A 16199-nucleotide genomic window follows, 5' to 3' on the forward strand; every position below is an offset into this window, starting at 1 on the left:
CAGGATAAAACAGACAACAGCAAGTAAACAGGTTATAAAACAAGACATTTGAGTAAAACAAGCCAAATGGAGCCACAAGAACTATAGTCCCAAAATATTTCCTATTTAATCTATCCCATACTTACCAGGTTGATAGTAGAGACAACACTAAGAAAAGGACTCAAAACGTCTCGCAGTAGACACGTCTTGGGGTATTCTACAAAGATTTAAATAAATACTTGAGATTTATCTTCCTCTGAGTCATTTGCATGTAACGTTCTCAGTCTCCTCAACATGCTCTTAATCTGTTTTGTACTGTGGTTTAAGTTGGTTCAGCTTCCTCTTCAGAGACACTATATATACACAAAAGTATGTGGACACCCTTTCAAATGAGTGTATTCGGCTATTTTAGACACACCGGTTGCTGACAGATGTATAAAAATAAAATAGAGCACACAGCCATGCCATCTCCATAGACAAACAATGGCATTAGAAAGGCCTTACTGACGTGCTCAATGACTTTCAACGTGCCACCGTCATAAGACGCCAACAAGTCAGTTGGTAAAGTTTCTGCCCTGGTCAACAACTGTAAGTGCGGTTATTGTGAAGTGGAAACGTGTAGGAGAATCAACGGTTCAGCCCCGAATTGGTAGGCCACACAAGCTCACAGAACAGGACCGCACAGAGCTGAATCGCATAGCGAGTAAAAATAGTCTGTCCTCGGTTTCAACACTCACTACAGATTTCCAAAGTGCACTAATGTACTACTAATGTTTAGCGATCAGGCCTGGCTCGCAGTCAGTGTTCCAATTAATCCCAAAGGCGTTCGATGGGGTTGCGGTCAGGGCTTTGTGCAGGCCAGTCAAGTTCTTCCTTACTAATGCTCGTGGCTGAACGGAAGCAAGTCACCCACTAGATGTTGGAACATTCCTGCGAAAGCCTTCCCAGAAGAGTAGAAGCTATTATGGCAGCAGGGGGGGGGGGGGGTCCAACTCCATATTAATGCCCATGACTTTGGAATGAGATGTTCAGGTGTCCACATACTTTTGGTCATATAATGTCACATCGCACTGAAATAACAATAGCTAAATCTTTCTTTCTGAACACTTCAAGGAAAACAATCAGAAACCAAATACATCTCAGGCATCTCTTATTCCAGAAAAAAATGCTATATCTTCTTTTATAAATAATCAAGTCATAACACCAGCCAAAAGAGGAGCTACAAGTCATACAGATCAGGAGAAACAACTAAATAATTACACTTAAATAAGACATTGTAAAGGCCTCAGAGAGTTAACATTGATAATCACAGTTAAATCATCCAATTCACATTGACCATACATCATATACATAGCAGAAGAGAAACAACACATGAAACAGAATAGTTTAACCTCATTTCCTTCCCAGAGACACTTACAGTACATACATTACCATTGTTGTTTTGGACTATCATTCAGATTATCATAGTTTGATTACATGTTCATAAACAATGTCAAGTTACAGTAGGGAAATTGTTTTAAATGTCTTTAATTTCTTTCTTTCAGTAAAATTAATGTAAAAAAAGAAGTTACATTTAGATTATGTCTACCAATAAGTGAGTTTAACCCCAAATCTCTTACATTTACATACATACCAATTTCAGGACTCTTTTGCATTTCTTTCAGATGCACTACTACTTCACCACTCTATTGAGGCACATGCCTGGGCAAGACACAGGCTTAAGGTTCTGCATCTATTTCCCTAGTCATGTAGAAATGTGTGCAGAAAAGCCATTTAAACAGGAGCACATTCTCACATGTAGACCTTCTACTCCATTCGGTGGTTTCTATCTCTCTGGGTCTTACATGTGTCTCTCACTATAGTCAGCAGGGATTGAACAGAAACATAACATCCAAACTAAAGACAACCCAATACAATCGGTATTGTATTATTTTTCAGTCATACAAATTATTTTTTGGTACGTGTCAGGTCTTTTTTAAATATTTGTTTTCATACTAAATGTACAATATTAAGAATATTAATATCATGGACTCGACACAGTTATGTGGTCAGCTTAGTTCTGGTGCATCATGACAGTCACCAGTTCTATTATCTTGACCTCTTATTCCCTCCGTAAGAGACGGGACAGAGGAAGCTGAGAGATACCGTGACATAATTAAGTCAACCCTAATGTCTAAGGGAGTCAAAGACATTGCCCTCATATCAAGTCTGATGAGTGGGTTTAATGAACGAGTGAATGACCATGCATGGTCCTAGCAGTTGTGGTGGCGGCTGAGCGGTCATCGGGGTCTCTTACGCGTGACGAAGATAAGGACCCTGCGGATGGCGATGAGGCGGTCCTTGAGGGAGGGCATGGCCAGGATGGTGAGCTGGGCACGGTTGTCCAGAGGCAGCACAGCCAACAGCCACCAAGCCCACGCTGGACCACTGGGATTACTCTGGAGGGAGGGATAAATGCAGCCCATTCAATCCCTATATGGCATACAAGTGTGATTCTCACCAGGTGTGTGTGTGTAATGGTTAGGTTAGTGTCATACCTGTGGGTCAGGGTCCTTCCCGGGCAAGTGTCCAAAGTGGCTGATTATCTGGCTCTTCATGTTATCTTTGAGGGAGGTGAACCAGCCACTGGCCTGGTCATACACAGAGACATAAAGCTTCTGCATCTCTGCTAGTTCCTGGCCCTCCACCTGACCACAAAATATATAATGCAGTTAGCACACAAAGTACACACACAATGGAACACACACGGTTGAGATGGAAGACTGAGGATCACATACACACTCCAATCATACACATATCAAACACACACACACACAAAACTTAGAAAAGTGAGGATATGAATATCTATCCAGATCTATCCAAATACCTCTAATGCACTCTTTGTATCCACATGCATGCAAAACCTTCCTCACACACAGTATTAGCCAGTACACACCAACACACACACCTTCTTATCCTCCAGGTACTCAATCTTGGCCGTGTTGTATCCGTCTCTCTGACCGTGGCTCAGCACTTTGAAGCGGGACACTCCAATGGTGTCGACCACGGACCTCCCATCGGGGAAGAACTTGACATCCCGGACCTCCAGCATGCAGCCATAGTCAGCGAAACCCTTCAACTCGTCAGCGATGCACATGCCAAACCGCTTGGTTCCGGTCTCCATGGAGCGGCGGATCATGAGGCGGTAGCATGGTTCGAAGACGTGCAGTGGACAGGGGATGGTGGGGAAGGCCATGGTGCACACAAAGATTGGCACTTCCTGGTTCAAGCTAGGGTGTAAGGAGGGATATGAGATTGGTCAGCAATTAGTTGAAAAAGCAGGACTGTTGAAGTGCAGTTAACTCACTGACGATGCTACTACATTATTAATTTACCATAAAATCAATAGCTATGTAAAGTGATCAAATCTGTGTTTGTGTGCTAATGCGTTTGTGAGTGCGAAAGACTCACTTCGACAGTTCCTTCATCTCCTCCTCGTGGATCTTCTTCCTCTCCACCAGCTCATCTCCAAGGTAACGCTGCAGCACCTCCTCCATCAGCAACGTCTTGTTGTACCCTCTAGTGGCCAGATACTGGTATTATACAGAACACAGAGGAATAGGATGTTACATTCACATTCTACTGGATCATCTGTATCTTTGGTGAATTATCCTTTAATTATATATTGTCCCAATATACTACTTCACTCTCTGTGTCAGAGGAAGCTTTGTGCTAACTTTTTTTGGTCACGCTAAACCATCCCTCAGACACTCAAACACAGATTATATTGTATTACAGACAGCCCTAAACCATACTTTTTCATAATCACCAGGTCTGCCTTAAGCAATCTATCCACATATAGAGTACAGCTACTTCCTGTGTGTGTGTTTACCTCTGAGAGGTTCTCTTTGCAGAGAGGGCAATTGGGGTTGTGGTCCAGACAGCGCTCCAGACACTTGAGGCAGAAGGTGTGTCCACAGGGGGTGGTGACGGGCTCATAGAACAGCCTGGAGGAAACACAATAACATAGGCTTTATCAGTTGAAGTAATTGTCAGTATTGACTGAAAATCAAACACTGAGTGGCTAATAGTAAATGCATAATTGTATGGTGGTTGGTGGTCCTCTTACCTCATACAGAGGGAGCACTCCATATCTCTACTGTCGAGCAGGTCTGCAGCCACTGTCCTCCTCCCAGGGGAAGCAGCAGGAGGTTGAGAGGAGGAATAGGCTTCATCTGGTCTGGGCAGTTTGGAGGGGGCGTTGAAGGCTGGGCTGTCCCCACTATGTCTCCTCTTGAGGCCTCCTGGGGGGGCAGGTAGGGCAGCCAGGACACTGGCCAGGCTCTTGGCGTCTTCTAGCAGAGGCTTCTCAGCTTCACTGCTGGGGGACAGGGGGTGTTTGGAGGAGTAGGAGGGACCCTCGCGAGGAGAACTCTTACTTGCAATAAACGCTGGGTCCTGGAGAGGAGAAGAGTGGAGTTACTATGAGAAGTAGGTGTGTGGGGAGGTAAGTGTGTGTGTGTGCCGACCTGAGAGGAGCAGCCAGGCCTCTGTCGGGTGGTGAGGGGGTGTAGAGAGCTGAGCAGGGCGGGAGGTTTGAGGCGGCGAGTAGAGGGACCACCCTGTAGGGGATGTAGGGGAGTGGGCTGACCGTCCTTTTCAAACGCTGACGAGAACAGCTCACTAAGCAGCTACAGAAACACACACTGTCAGTCAACACGCTCATACAATGTCAAAGCATTCATAAGTAGCTTATAACTAGTACCCAGAGTTTAAAAGGGAATATGGTGGAAATACAGGACAATGGCTCAAACTGGACAGACTGTCTTGGAAAAAGTACCCAATTGTCATACTTGAGTAAAAGTAAAGATACCTTAATAGAAAATGACTCAAGTAGAGGTGAAAGTCACCCAGTAAATTACTACTTGAGTAAAAGTATTTGGTTTTAAATATACTTAAGTATCAAAGTAAAACGTAATATACAAACGAAGCATGTGTGTTTAGTGAGTCCGCCAGATTAGAGGCAGTAGGGTATGTTAATAAGTGTGTGAATTGGACCATTTTCCTGTCCTGCTACGCATTCAAAATGTAATGAGTACTTTTGGGTTTTAGGGAAAATTTAGTGAAGTAAAAGTTTAAAAATATATATAAATAGAGTACAGATACCACAAAAAACGACTTAAGTAGTATTTTTACTTTTACACCACCGGACAGTATATATTGCAGTGAATATGTAACAGCAGTGGAGCTACTAAAACAGGCCACAGTGACAGCAGGGGATAGGCCTGGAATAGCTCCCCAGCTAAGACAGCTGGAATGGGGGCATTGCGTCATCACCTAGTGTGGAGCAGAGCAGGATTTAAAACAAAACTAATCCGGTCTGGTAAGCATAGAGACAGACTTACACTGTCATATCATACATAGTAATACTGCATTTTTATATAATTGTGATGTGACATTAAGGGGCAAGTAAATGGACAAAAGTTTTTTTAAACTTGTGTATTACCTTCTGAGCTTCCAGCTTCACCGTCATCCAATCAGGCTTGAGTGCTACACACATGAAGTACTCTTTTAAGGCCTCATCATTGTAGTTGGCTTTACTCAGGGCTGAGGCCTTGATGTAGTGGGCCTGGGAAAAAACACAGACAAGAGGGTGTTTTTAGTAGGGAAACACCAAAGTGAGTAGGAAATACTCTGATGGCATTTCAACTATACCTCTAAAGTACACTGCTCAAAAAATAAAGGGAACACTTAAACAACACAATGTAACTCCAAGTCAATCACACTTCTGTGAAATCAAACTGTCCACTTAGGAAGCAACACTCATTGACAATAAATTTCACATGCTGTTGTGCAAATGGAATAGACAACAGGTGGAAATTATAGGCAATTAGCAAGACACCCCCAATAAAAGGAGTGGTTCTGCAGGTGGGGACCACAGACCACTTCTCAGTTCCTATGCTTCCTGGCTGATGTTTTGGTCACTTTTGAATGTTGGCGGTGCTTTCACTCTAGTAGTAGCATGAGACGGAGTCTGCAACCCACACAAGTGGCTCAGGTAGTGCAGCTCATCCAGGATGGCACATCAATGCGAGCTGTGGCAAGAAGGTTTGCTGTGTCTGTCAGCGTAGTGTCCAGAGCATGGAGGCGCTACCAGGAGACGTGGAGGAGGCCGTAGGAGGGCAACAACCCAGCAGCAGGACCGTTACCTCCACCTTTGTGCAAGGAGGAGCAGGAGGAGCACTGCCAGAGCCCTGCAAAATTATCTCCAGCAGGCCACAAATGTGCATGTGTCTGCTCAAACAGTCAGAAACAGACTCCATGAGGGTGGTATGAGGCCCCGACGTCTACAGGTGGGGGTTGTGTTTACAGCCCAACGCCGTGCAGGACGTTTGTCATTTGCCAGAGAACACCAAGATTGGCAAATTCGCCACAGGCGCCCTGTGCTCTTCACAGATGAAAGCAGGTTCACACTGAGCATGTGACAGACGTGACAGTCTGGAGACGCCGTGGAGAACGTTCTGCTGCCTGCAACATCCTCCAGCATGACCAGTTTGGCGGTGGGTCAGTCATGGTGTGGGGTGGCATTTCTTTGGGGGGCCGCACAGCCCTCAATGTGCTCACCAGAGGTAGCCTGACTGCCATTAGGTACCGAGATGAGATCATCAGACCCCTTGTGAGACCATATGCTGTTGCGGTTGGCCCTGGGTTCCTCCTAATGCAAGACAATGCTAGACCTCATGTGGCTGGAGTGTGTCAGAAGTTCCTGCAAGAGGAAGGCATTGATGCTATGGACTGGCCCGCCCGTTCCCCAGACCTGAATCCAATTGAGCACATCTGGGACATCATGTCTCGCTCCATCCACCAACGCCACGTTGCACCACAGACTGTCCAGGAGTCGGCAGATGCTTTAGTCCAGGTCTGGGAGGAGATCCCTCAGGAGACCATCCACCACCTCATCAGGAGCATGCCCAGGCGTTGTAGGGAGGTCAGACGGGCATGTGGAGGCCACACACACTACTGAGCCTCATTTTGACTTGTTTTAAGGACATTACATCAAAGTTGGATCAGCCTGTAGTGTGGTTTTCCACTTTAATTTTGAGTGTGACTCCAAATCCAGACCTCCATGGGTTGATACATTTGATTTCCATTGATAATTATTGTTTGATTTTGTTGTCAGCACATTCAACTATGTAAAGAAAAAAGTATTTAATAAGAATATTTCATTCATTCAGATCTAGGATGTGTTATTTTAGTGTTCCCTTTATTTTTTTGAGCAGTGTATATTCAAAACACTGATAATCTATAAACTGAATATTGTTTCAGTGAGCGCCCTAAATGACCTAAGAGGGAACCATTTAAAAACAGAGGAAACATGGGAATATAAGGTCATTCTTGTCATAACCCCTCGGTTATATTTCCAGGGGCTCTTCAACCTGGTCAACATAAGCTCTTCCCTATTGACACTAGTGCCTGGTTTTCAGGTCTATATGATCTATTTTGCATGTCTATCAGCTGCTATAATTTGCATATTAACATACACAAGCTTGTAGCATCCATCCTCACTTACGAACAGACTTGGCAGCATCCGATAATACTTTCACACTATACATGCTCAGGACTGTATGTATTGGGTGCGGACTGGGTCAGACTGTGGTTGTGGAGATGTGATGGGTAGTTCATGACACGACTAGAGACAGGTTAAGCCAAGGCCCCGATATTCAGACACCATCTGGTGGTCTAGGTCTATACTCTGCTGGGTTAGGTAGATTGAGTTACATATCAATTTCTCTCACCTTTGGACAGAGAGGTTTGAGTCTGCACAAGCTCTCTGCGTCCTGGATGGCCTGGCTGTAGTTCCTACTGTCCATGTGCAGCTCAGCACGCTGTCCCAGTAGCCTACCTATAGATGGCGCTGTAGAACAGAGAGAACACAGGAAGAATGACAAAATGTAATTTACACCTTTCCACACAGGTACAATGTTGTCAGTGTATACAAGACCACAAAGAACAGTATCAGTTACTATGCAACAATATGTCAACTTATTTAATGTGTCTTTTCTACAGAAATGTAATTCGACATTGGATGTTATTCACCCCACACATTATGAGTAGGGAACACTGGACCAAACCGGAGCATTTCCCTTGAATCAAAATACTGCACCATAGTCAACCATGCAGTCTGTGCCAGGAATAGGTCTACAATGACATGCAACAACCTTCTGGCTAGTGAGAAGGGGAGGGGAGAGAAGAGAGGGTCAACATTCTATTCTGATGAATGATTCTGTCCTGTGTGGCTCAGTTGGTAGAGCATGGCGTTTGCACTCACTACTATAAGCAACTCTGGATACGAACATCTGGAAATTACTCAAATGTAAAAAGTTGAGGCCTCCTGAGTAGCGTGGCGGTCTGAGGCGTCAGTACACACCCAGGTTCGATCCCAGGCTGTGTCCCATAGAGTGGCACACAATTGGCCCAGTGTCATCCGGGTTAGGGGATGTCCTTGGCCCATCGCACTCTAGCAACTCCTTGAGGTGGGCCGGGCGCCTGTAGGCTGACCTCAGTCATCAGTTGAACGGTGTTTCTTCCGACACATTGGTGCAGCTGGCTTCCGTGTTAAGCAGGAGGGTGTTAAGAAGCGCAGTTTGGTGGGTCATGTTTTGGAGGACGCATGACTCAACCTTAGCCTCTCCCAAGCTCGTTGGGGAGTTTCAGCGATGAGACAAAATTGTAAATGGATATCACGAAATTGGGGAGAAAAAAGGCGGTATTTTAACATGTAAAAGTTTATGAATCTTTGGCTCAGTGGATGATATGCCGCCTCTGTGGGTAAAAAGTCTGCGTCACCCCCCTCCTGACTTAAATAAGCAGGTCAGTAGCTGACATTAAAGCAAAAAGAATGGGATCAGTCAGAGCTTCTGTGCTATATGCTGTTAGGGCCTCTACTGAAGCACCAAAGGGCCTCTGACGCTGGCTCGCTCTCATTCCTGACTATGCCTAAAAGCTCTCTGTAGTAAGGGTCAGCACAGGAGTTTTTTCTAGGGAGTTAGGCTAATTACAGGCCCAAGTTTATCCTGGTAAAACTCAGGTCACAAGGTTGGGGGAAACAACTCCTGGCCATCTATATGGAGTGAACTGTCCAGGGCTGACCTGGTGTTTCAACTTTAAATCAAATAAAATGTTATTGGTCACATACACATGGTTAGCAGATGTTAATGCGAGTGTAGTGAAATGCTTGTGCTTCTAGTTCCAACTATGCAGTAAAATCTAACAAGTAGACTTTAGGAGTGACCTGCATGCCTGCATCTTGCCTAAAATGAGAAACACGTGGAGCATGTTGGAGAAAATAAAACTGGGGCCTGTCTGTGGTTTATACTGTTTTTCATTCAAAAGGGGAGTGAATTTGAAAACCTAAATGAATAATACCTTAACATAACTTAGGAATAATAAAAAATAGTAGTGGACTACCCTTTAATTTAAAATGTAGAGTATTTTAGAGAGATAAGGGTAATGCATTAATTGTCATGGTAAAGCTTTCATAAGAGTCCAACTTACATCAGGAGTTGCAAAAGAGGACTTGTTTTTACTGGGTTAAATAATGGCCATATTGCAGGTGATGCCACTCGAGGAAATACAAGCAACTTATTCCACCATTTGAAAAACAGGTATGTAATACAGCATGACGGATGAATCCCGAAAACTTAGGAAGGGGCCAACAAGCTCCATCACAAGAGAAAACAAAGCCCAGGCAAGAATCCATTACGGAATTGTTTGCACACACAACTCCCTATGCAACACAATCTCACCGATGGAATGAAATAACAGATGCCATAACGTACAACATTGCATTTTGATTGTGTTTGGAGCAAATAATATGCAACAATTACCAAATGCCAATATACTAATGGACTTGTACATGGTTTGAAATACGGTTACATTTAAAATCAGCAATAAATGCAAAACTAAATGAATGTTTAAAAAAATAGGTCTCTTTCTGTAGTAGCATTAGAAATCATATCTTAGAAATCATATGCTGGATCATCTGGTAAGCAAATAACTTTCTTTGACCTGGTGTAAAAAGGGCGCTAATGGAGAGTAACTGTAATCTTGCTAACACCAGCCTCTCTACGTCCTTGCAGCTGGCTGTGTAGAAACATGGGTCGCGTGTCTGCCAGGCTAGCATACATGCTGACCACACTGCCGGTGTTGCAAAATAAATGTACACATACATGTTATTCAATCATTTCATCCAAACTGCTAGAGAGCGTATGCGTAGCCAGGCGAAAAAATTGAACGTGGTTCCATTTGACGCTTGATGCCCTGAAAGTCCCACCTCTCCCATCTCCTTATTGGTTTTTTTGGAGCATATACCCACGTGGGTGATTGAAAGATGAACTGAGGTACACATTCCAGTCAAAGTTGGTTGCCAACCACCATATAAAGTCCACAGAATAATAAAACTGAAGGACGAGAGATTACTATAAACTAATTAGGTTTCCCCTTTTATCTGAGGATTAATTGTTGGAGTAGAAAACACACAATTGTGTGTGACTCAAAATGGGTGAAAATTCTACAAAAGATCCAGAAAAAAGGACCTTGTGCATTTCAGGTAAAATAACAACCCAATGTTTATACCCAAAGACAAATTAGCTACCAACAGCAAGCTAGCTTGCTAAATGTTTCAGAGACCATGTTGCCTAAGGCAGGTTGACATTTATTGTCATGAATCTTGCTCTGGAGGCAGAGCAATTTTCACTAGATGGGCCAGCTGCTAAGTCAAAATTAGCTATATCATAGAAATTCTAGAAAACAACTATTTGATTTTTGGCTTTAAAAGGTGCAAAATGCTAGCTAGTGACCACTCTGCAGAGCTGCCTCCAGGTCAAGATTCATGACAAATGCCAACATGCTTACATCCAATAATGTAATATGTCCCAATAAAAGGCCTACTTATTCTACATAGCCAGTGAGGAAAAGACAACACGTAGTCCAGTCAATTTTAATTTAACAGCAAAACCAGTGTGAATATTATTAAATAAATCCATGGGGTATGTGACTCAGGGTAGAAATGTGGGTTTGGCAATAAAGGTGGGGGGGTGGCTACTGGGTTTATGAAAGAATTTCTTCGAGAACTGAAATGGGTACAGTGTCACCCACTATCGGTGACACAATGTAACCTTTATTTAACTAGGCAAATCACAATGCGGAGTAGTGAAAAGTAGGTAATCTAGACTCCCAGATATTTGGTTTTAAATAGGTAAAAGGGAAACATAAAATACACAATCTGTTCTAAAACATATGAATTCGACAATTGCTTATTCAAACTCACTGTAAATGTTACATTATCTTACCCAGTTCTACGGCTTTGTTGTATTTGTCCAGGGCATCAGAGTAATCGTGCTTCTTTAGTGAGCCCTCACCTTCTATCCAATGTCTCCTGGCTTTACTTTCAGAGTCGAAACATTTATCCAACAAACTACTGAGAATGACGTTTACTCTAAACCCAATGGACAGGATCTGTCCGTCTTTTTTGTTCAGTTTATGTTTGCATTGTATGCAGTCTTTGACAGTTTCTTCTTCTAAACAATGTTTGCAAAACGTATGGCCGCACTCCAATGTGGTTGGTTCTGACAGTAAACACCTACAAAGGCGGCATGAAAACAAGTCCACGGGTTCTTCCTCAAACGTCCCATCGGCCTCAACCCCATCGTTTCCATTCCCACTATTATGACAACTCGTTGCCTTCGAATTGATGTTTAACGTTAGCTCCTTCTCGCGAAGAGTCCGTGCTATGTTTTCAACCAGAAGCTGCAATTCGCCTGGCCGAAGTTCGCCAATGTTGGCCGCGGTGCAGTACGAGTCAAGCGCCTCTGCTATCCGCCCGGTCTGGGCCAAAGCGTCAGCTTTGCGCAAACAGAGGCCCCGGTCTGGATGCTGGAGGTCCGCCAGCTGAGAACTATAGATTTCCGCAGCAAGGTCGTAGTCACCTGCCCGGTTTGCTTCCTCTGCTACCTCGAGCATTTCAGGGCATATACCCGCTGCTCCAGGGTCGTATACCGGGTGGACAAACTGCGCCGAATGGTGAGATTGGATTACCGTCTCCATGTTCATCTTGGAATATTACACATAGCAAACTGTGTTCAAAAACACTCCTTCTCACAAAACGTAGTCAGACTAACGTTATAAGGTTACATGTGCCATCGTGAAAGACTCCTGTCGTCTTCCAAGAGAAGAGCTGGTTAGGCCTCGTTCCGCGATAGCCGAATTGAATACGCACCAAACTGGTGACTCCTAAAATTTCAAAATAGTTTGTATGTAGACTTCCCAAATATGTCAGACTATAACGTAGCATGTGCCATAGTGAACGATTCGTGTCGTTTTCCAAGAGAAGAGCTGGTTAAGAGGCCTCATTACACGACAGCCGAATAGATTACGCACCAATAATTTGCTAAAATGTCAAATTAGTTTGTATGTAGACTTCCCGTTTTTCAAACCCGATATATTCGGACTCTGTGTTACAGCACTGTAATGCCTATTTACCTACCCAGCTTTGCTGAATAAACCAGTACAGTAATTCACGGACTGAGGAAGTAACGTTAAACGTCGAGTCAATCCTCTTGTTTGGCTGACAACGGCATAACGCCTCCCCAAATAACAGCAAGTAACGCTAGGTATGTACTTCTAGTCAGCTAAACATTGTTGGCAACTCAAATCCTTCATCGGAGGTTGGCAGGCTTTAAAAGTCATTAGAAGGCAAAAGGACGGTTTCCTGGGAGTAACGTTCTGTGGAGCAAAGTTCCGAGTGCAATTTCACGTTACTTGTTTTTATGTAAGACCCGAAACAACCCAATTAATTTCCCTAGCTGGCTAAAATCTCGCGCTCACTGTAGCTGGAAAGCTTAGTTAGTTTCTCTGCCCGGGTCTTGACATTCAAACTTTTCTTGTTCGGTTATAACAATTGATGCCAAAATACTATTAAAATGAAAGTATCTGGTCCTCGCCGTACTCCATACTGTTGCTCAGTTAGCGACTTCAAATTCAGCTATGATGATTCGCCGAACGAAGCGCAGGGAAGCACGTGACGGTAAGTGTGAAACGTTATTGGTCCATTAAATGGCTCACTTGTATAACATATCAACATTGCATAACCACTTAACGCTTAACGTCAGTGTAGATCGCCGGGCACTCAGTTCATGTAACAACCTGACATTTATCATCGTTACACGATGTTTTAGAGAAATATATCTGACTAGAGAGACTATCCAGGTATGGTAATAGACTACCTAGACCTAGTTGTTTCATCTTCATTAGAATTGCACTGGTTATATCACTGTTCTGAGGGGGAGGGGTGCATTGTTTTATGTAATCCTTTATATAAGAAGCAGAGCTAGAATTACCCTTACATTTGTTTGAGAACACTGCCAAAACGTATCGCAGTGATTTAAAATACACAGAAAACAGCAAAAGGTTATTGCTTTAGATAAAGAAAATGATGTCCAAAATGATATGCAGTGCCTCTCAAATGTAATTTAGGCAGCAGGCTATTTGTATACTATAAATAATCTGTTGAATAATTTGTGCAATCTATTTTGTTGTGGTTCAAAAAAGCTTTGTCATTCTTATACTCTTAGCATATGGATTTGTATTTTTTTTATTTTATTCAATGTCTATCATACTGAGTGTAGTCCTATCCTTTGAAAATGTGGGCAGAATTACTGGTGGATGTCAGAACATTTAGCCATTGTCAAAACAGAAACCTTAGCCATTATTCAATATGATAAATATGATGACAAGAATATGTCCACCTCAGGTAGCAGGCTACTACTAAGTAGCTACAAATAAGAACACAAATCATCATATCTCAGAGTCAATGTGTAATTGCTGTGGATGACTCTCCCTAACTATCTCTTCCTCTCTCCAACTCTCAGCCAGGTAACAATGTTTATGTAATTTCAAAGTTGCATAAGGATGACCTCAGCTTTTATGATGACTCACATCTCACAACATTTCACACACTTATGATGCTGCTGCTCTACCAATCTTAATGAGGGGATGGTCTAAACTTAACAAAGAAAATTGAAATTTGAACATTAACAATCACAGGGAAGATAAATCCTTTTTCTTTAAGAAAACATGTTTTATTTTAAGGTTACATGACACAGATGTTGCACTCCTCAGGGTAAACTCATTACTTCTCTCATTTTGTATGACCTGTCTAGTCTATGACATAACCCATCCGTCATAGGAAGGAACACAGTGTTCCCTGTTAAGGAGATCTATTGCTCACGTCTGATTAAATACTTAGGGTTATTTTCATGTTATGCACTGTATAACAATGTATAACAGTTTTATAACAGGGCACACAAATTCAGGCAAAAGCAGAACAGGCCCTTAGGGTCTCCTCTGGTCAGTATGCATGCAGAAGTCAGAGAGGTGAAGGAAAGCCCAAACCTCTGCTACAAGAACAATTTAATACCGTAGCACAATAATCCAGCGCCAACCTGAGATTCTGGTTAAGAAGAGTAGTCCGTAGGTTTCCCCTAAGGAAGAAACTCACTATTATATGCGTTTCACCACATTCATCACAGTTAAGTAATGAGTATTTACACAGTATCTCATGAGTCACCATGACTACTGTAGTAATGTTATAAGATGCTGACATAAGAGTTAGATTTCATAATAGTTGGCATAAAATAATGGCAAGATGTGCTGAACTTGTTTGAGCAAAATGGCAGATTTGAGCCAGTAATACAGTTGGGGTTATTGACCATATCATTTACTGGTATTTGGAGACCACAAACACAGAACAGGTTTTGACATTATCAGGATAATGTAGGATGTTTATGCCTACACTATTAGGGGGGGGGGGGGTGCTATCTAGAACCTAAAAGGGTTATTCGGCTGTCCCAATAAGATATCCATTTGAATAAACCTTTTTTGGTTCCAGGTAGAACGAACCCAAATAAATTATACCTGGAACCAAAAAGGATTCTCCTATGGGGACAGCCGAAAAAAACCTTTGTAGCCCTTTTTTCAAAGTATTAAGAAAAAAGAACAAATTAATTTGGGAAAAGTCCCAGGTGCCACTTACCTAGAATTAAAAAACAATCTGGAGCATCAGACAGGAAAGTTGTGCGCTTGGCATACCTGTTTGGGTAAAACAGTGATAATGCAATACTAACTCATTTGCCCTTCCCTAACACTTTTATGCAAGGTTCATCACCTATGTTGTGTGGATGACATATTATACTGTATATATTAGATTTATATAACGCTTTTCTACCAACTGAGGTACTCAAAGCACTTTACATAGTACGAGGGGAAATCACCTCACCCACCTTCAATGTGCACGACCAACCTGAGTGATGTATGGCAACCATTTTTGTGACACAACGCTCATCCCCCATCAGGTGAGGAGTGATATGCCAATTAGAAATGAGGGGGAGGATTAGGTGGCCTTGATGGAATGGGGCTAGGTTGGGAATTTAGCCAGGACACCAGGGTTAACACCCCTACTCTTAAGATAAGTGCCATTTTTAATGCCCAGAGTTTTAGCACAACCATGTAACATCCCAACCGAAAGACTGCACCCTACACAGGGCAAGGGTGGTATGCTGCTGGCAATTGTTTTAAGTCATAAGTCAAACTAATCACAACCTTTTTACCATTTGAATTTACTACAAACACTTACATCAAACTTCCAAATCATATTTCATGACATTAAGAAAACACATATCCTTTAGAATAAATATTATAGATGTAGAAACCTAAGGCAGTGACAAGTCACTGGTTTATATTGCCCATCTTGAAATACCAGTAAAATACATTTAACATGAAATATCATTAGAAATAGGCATAGAACAAGTCTGAGGTTTATACAGTCCATCATAACAGGCTAGACCATTGAATCAATCAGTTAGTCTACACAATGCTAACCTGTGGAGATCAGGGCCTGTATCCACAAAGCATCAGAGTAGGGGTGCTGATCCAGGATCTGTCCACATAAACTTATTCACTATGATTTAAAAAGGTAAAAATGATCCTAGATCAGCAGAGATCCACAGCTGTAGTTCTGAGGGGTAAAAGTAAATAAAAAGCACCCTTTCTATCGACACTTTATACTGACACAATGTTAAAAAACGGAAACATTAACATATAATAAAAAGGTACACAGACAGATCATGTATGTATTAAACTAGCCTGCAAATGGATAAAATGAATTCACAAAATTATTTTGAGTA

General features: G+C 42.6%; 1 protein-coding gene across 1 annotated transcript; it reads right to left on the reverse strand.

Annotated features, from left to right (window-relative positions):
* Positions 1-1112: 1112 nt before the first annotated feature.
* On the reverse strand, positions 1113-12999 carry LOC109868563 (LON peptidase N-terminal domain and RING finger protein 2). The gene is made up of 10 exons (XM_020458208.2): positions 11310-12999; positions 7755-7873; positions 5465-5587; positions 4488-4649; positions 4088-4416; positions 3851-3965; positions 3430-3551; positions 2927-3248; positions 2517-2666; positions 1113-2417 (listed from the first exon to the last, which is right to left on the reverse strand). The coding sequence occupies exons 1-10, from the start codon at positions 12067-12069 to the stop codon at positions 2259-2261; spliced, it is 2361 nt and encodes a 786-aa protein (XP_020313797.1). The 5' UTR covers positions 12070-12999; the 3' UTR covers positions 1113-2258.
* Between the last annotated feature and the right edge of the window lie 3200 nt (positions 13000-16199).

This window comes from Oncorhynchus kisutch, linkage group LG2 (assembly GCF_002021735.2).
Source record: "Oncorhynchus kisutch isolate 150728-3 linkage group LG2, Okis_V2, whole genome shotgun sequence".
NCBI lineage: Eukaryota > Metazoa > Chordata > Actinopteri > Salmoniformes > Salmonidae > Oncorhynchus > Oncorhynchus kisutch.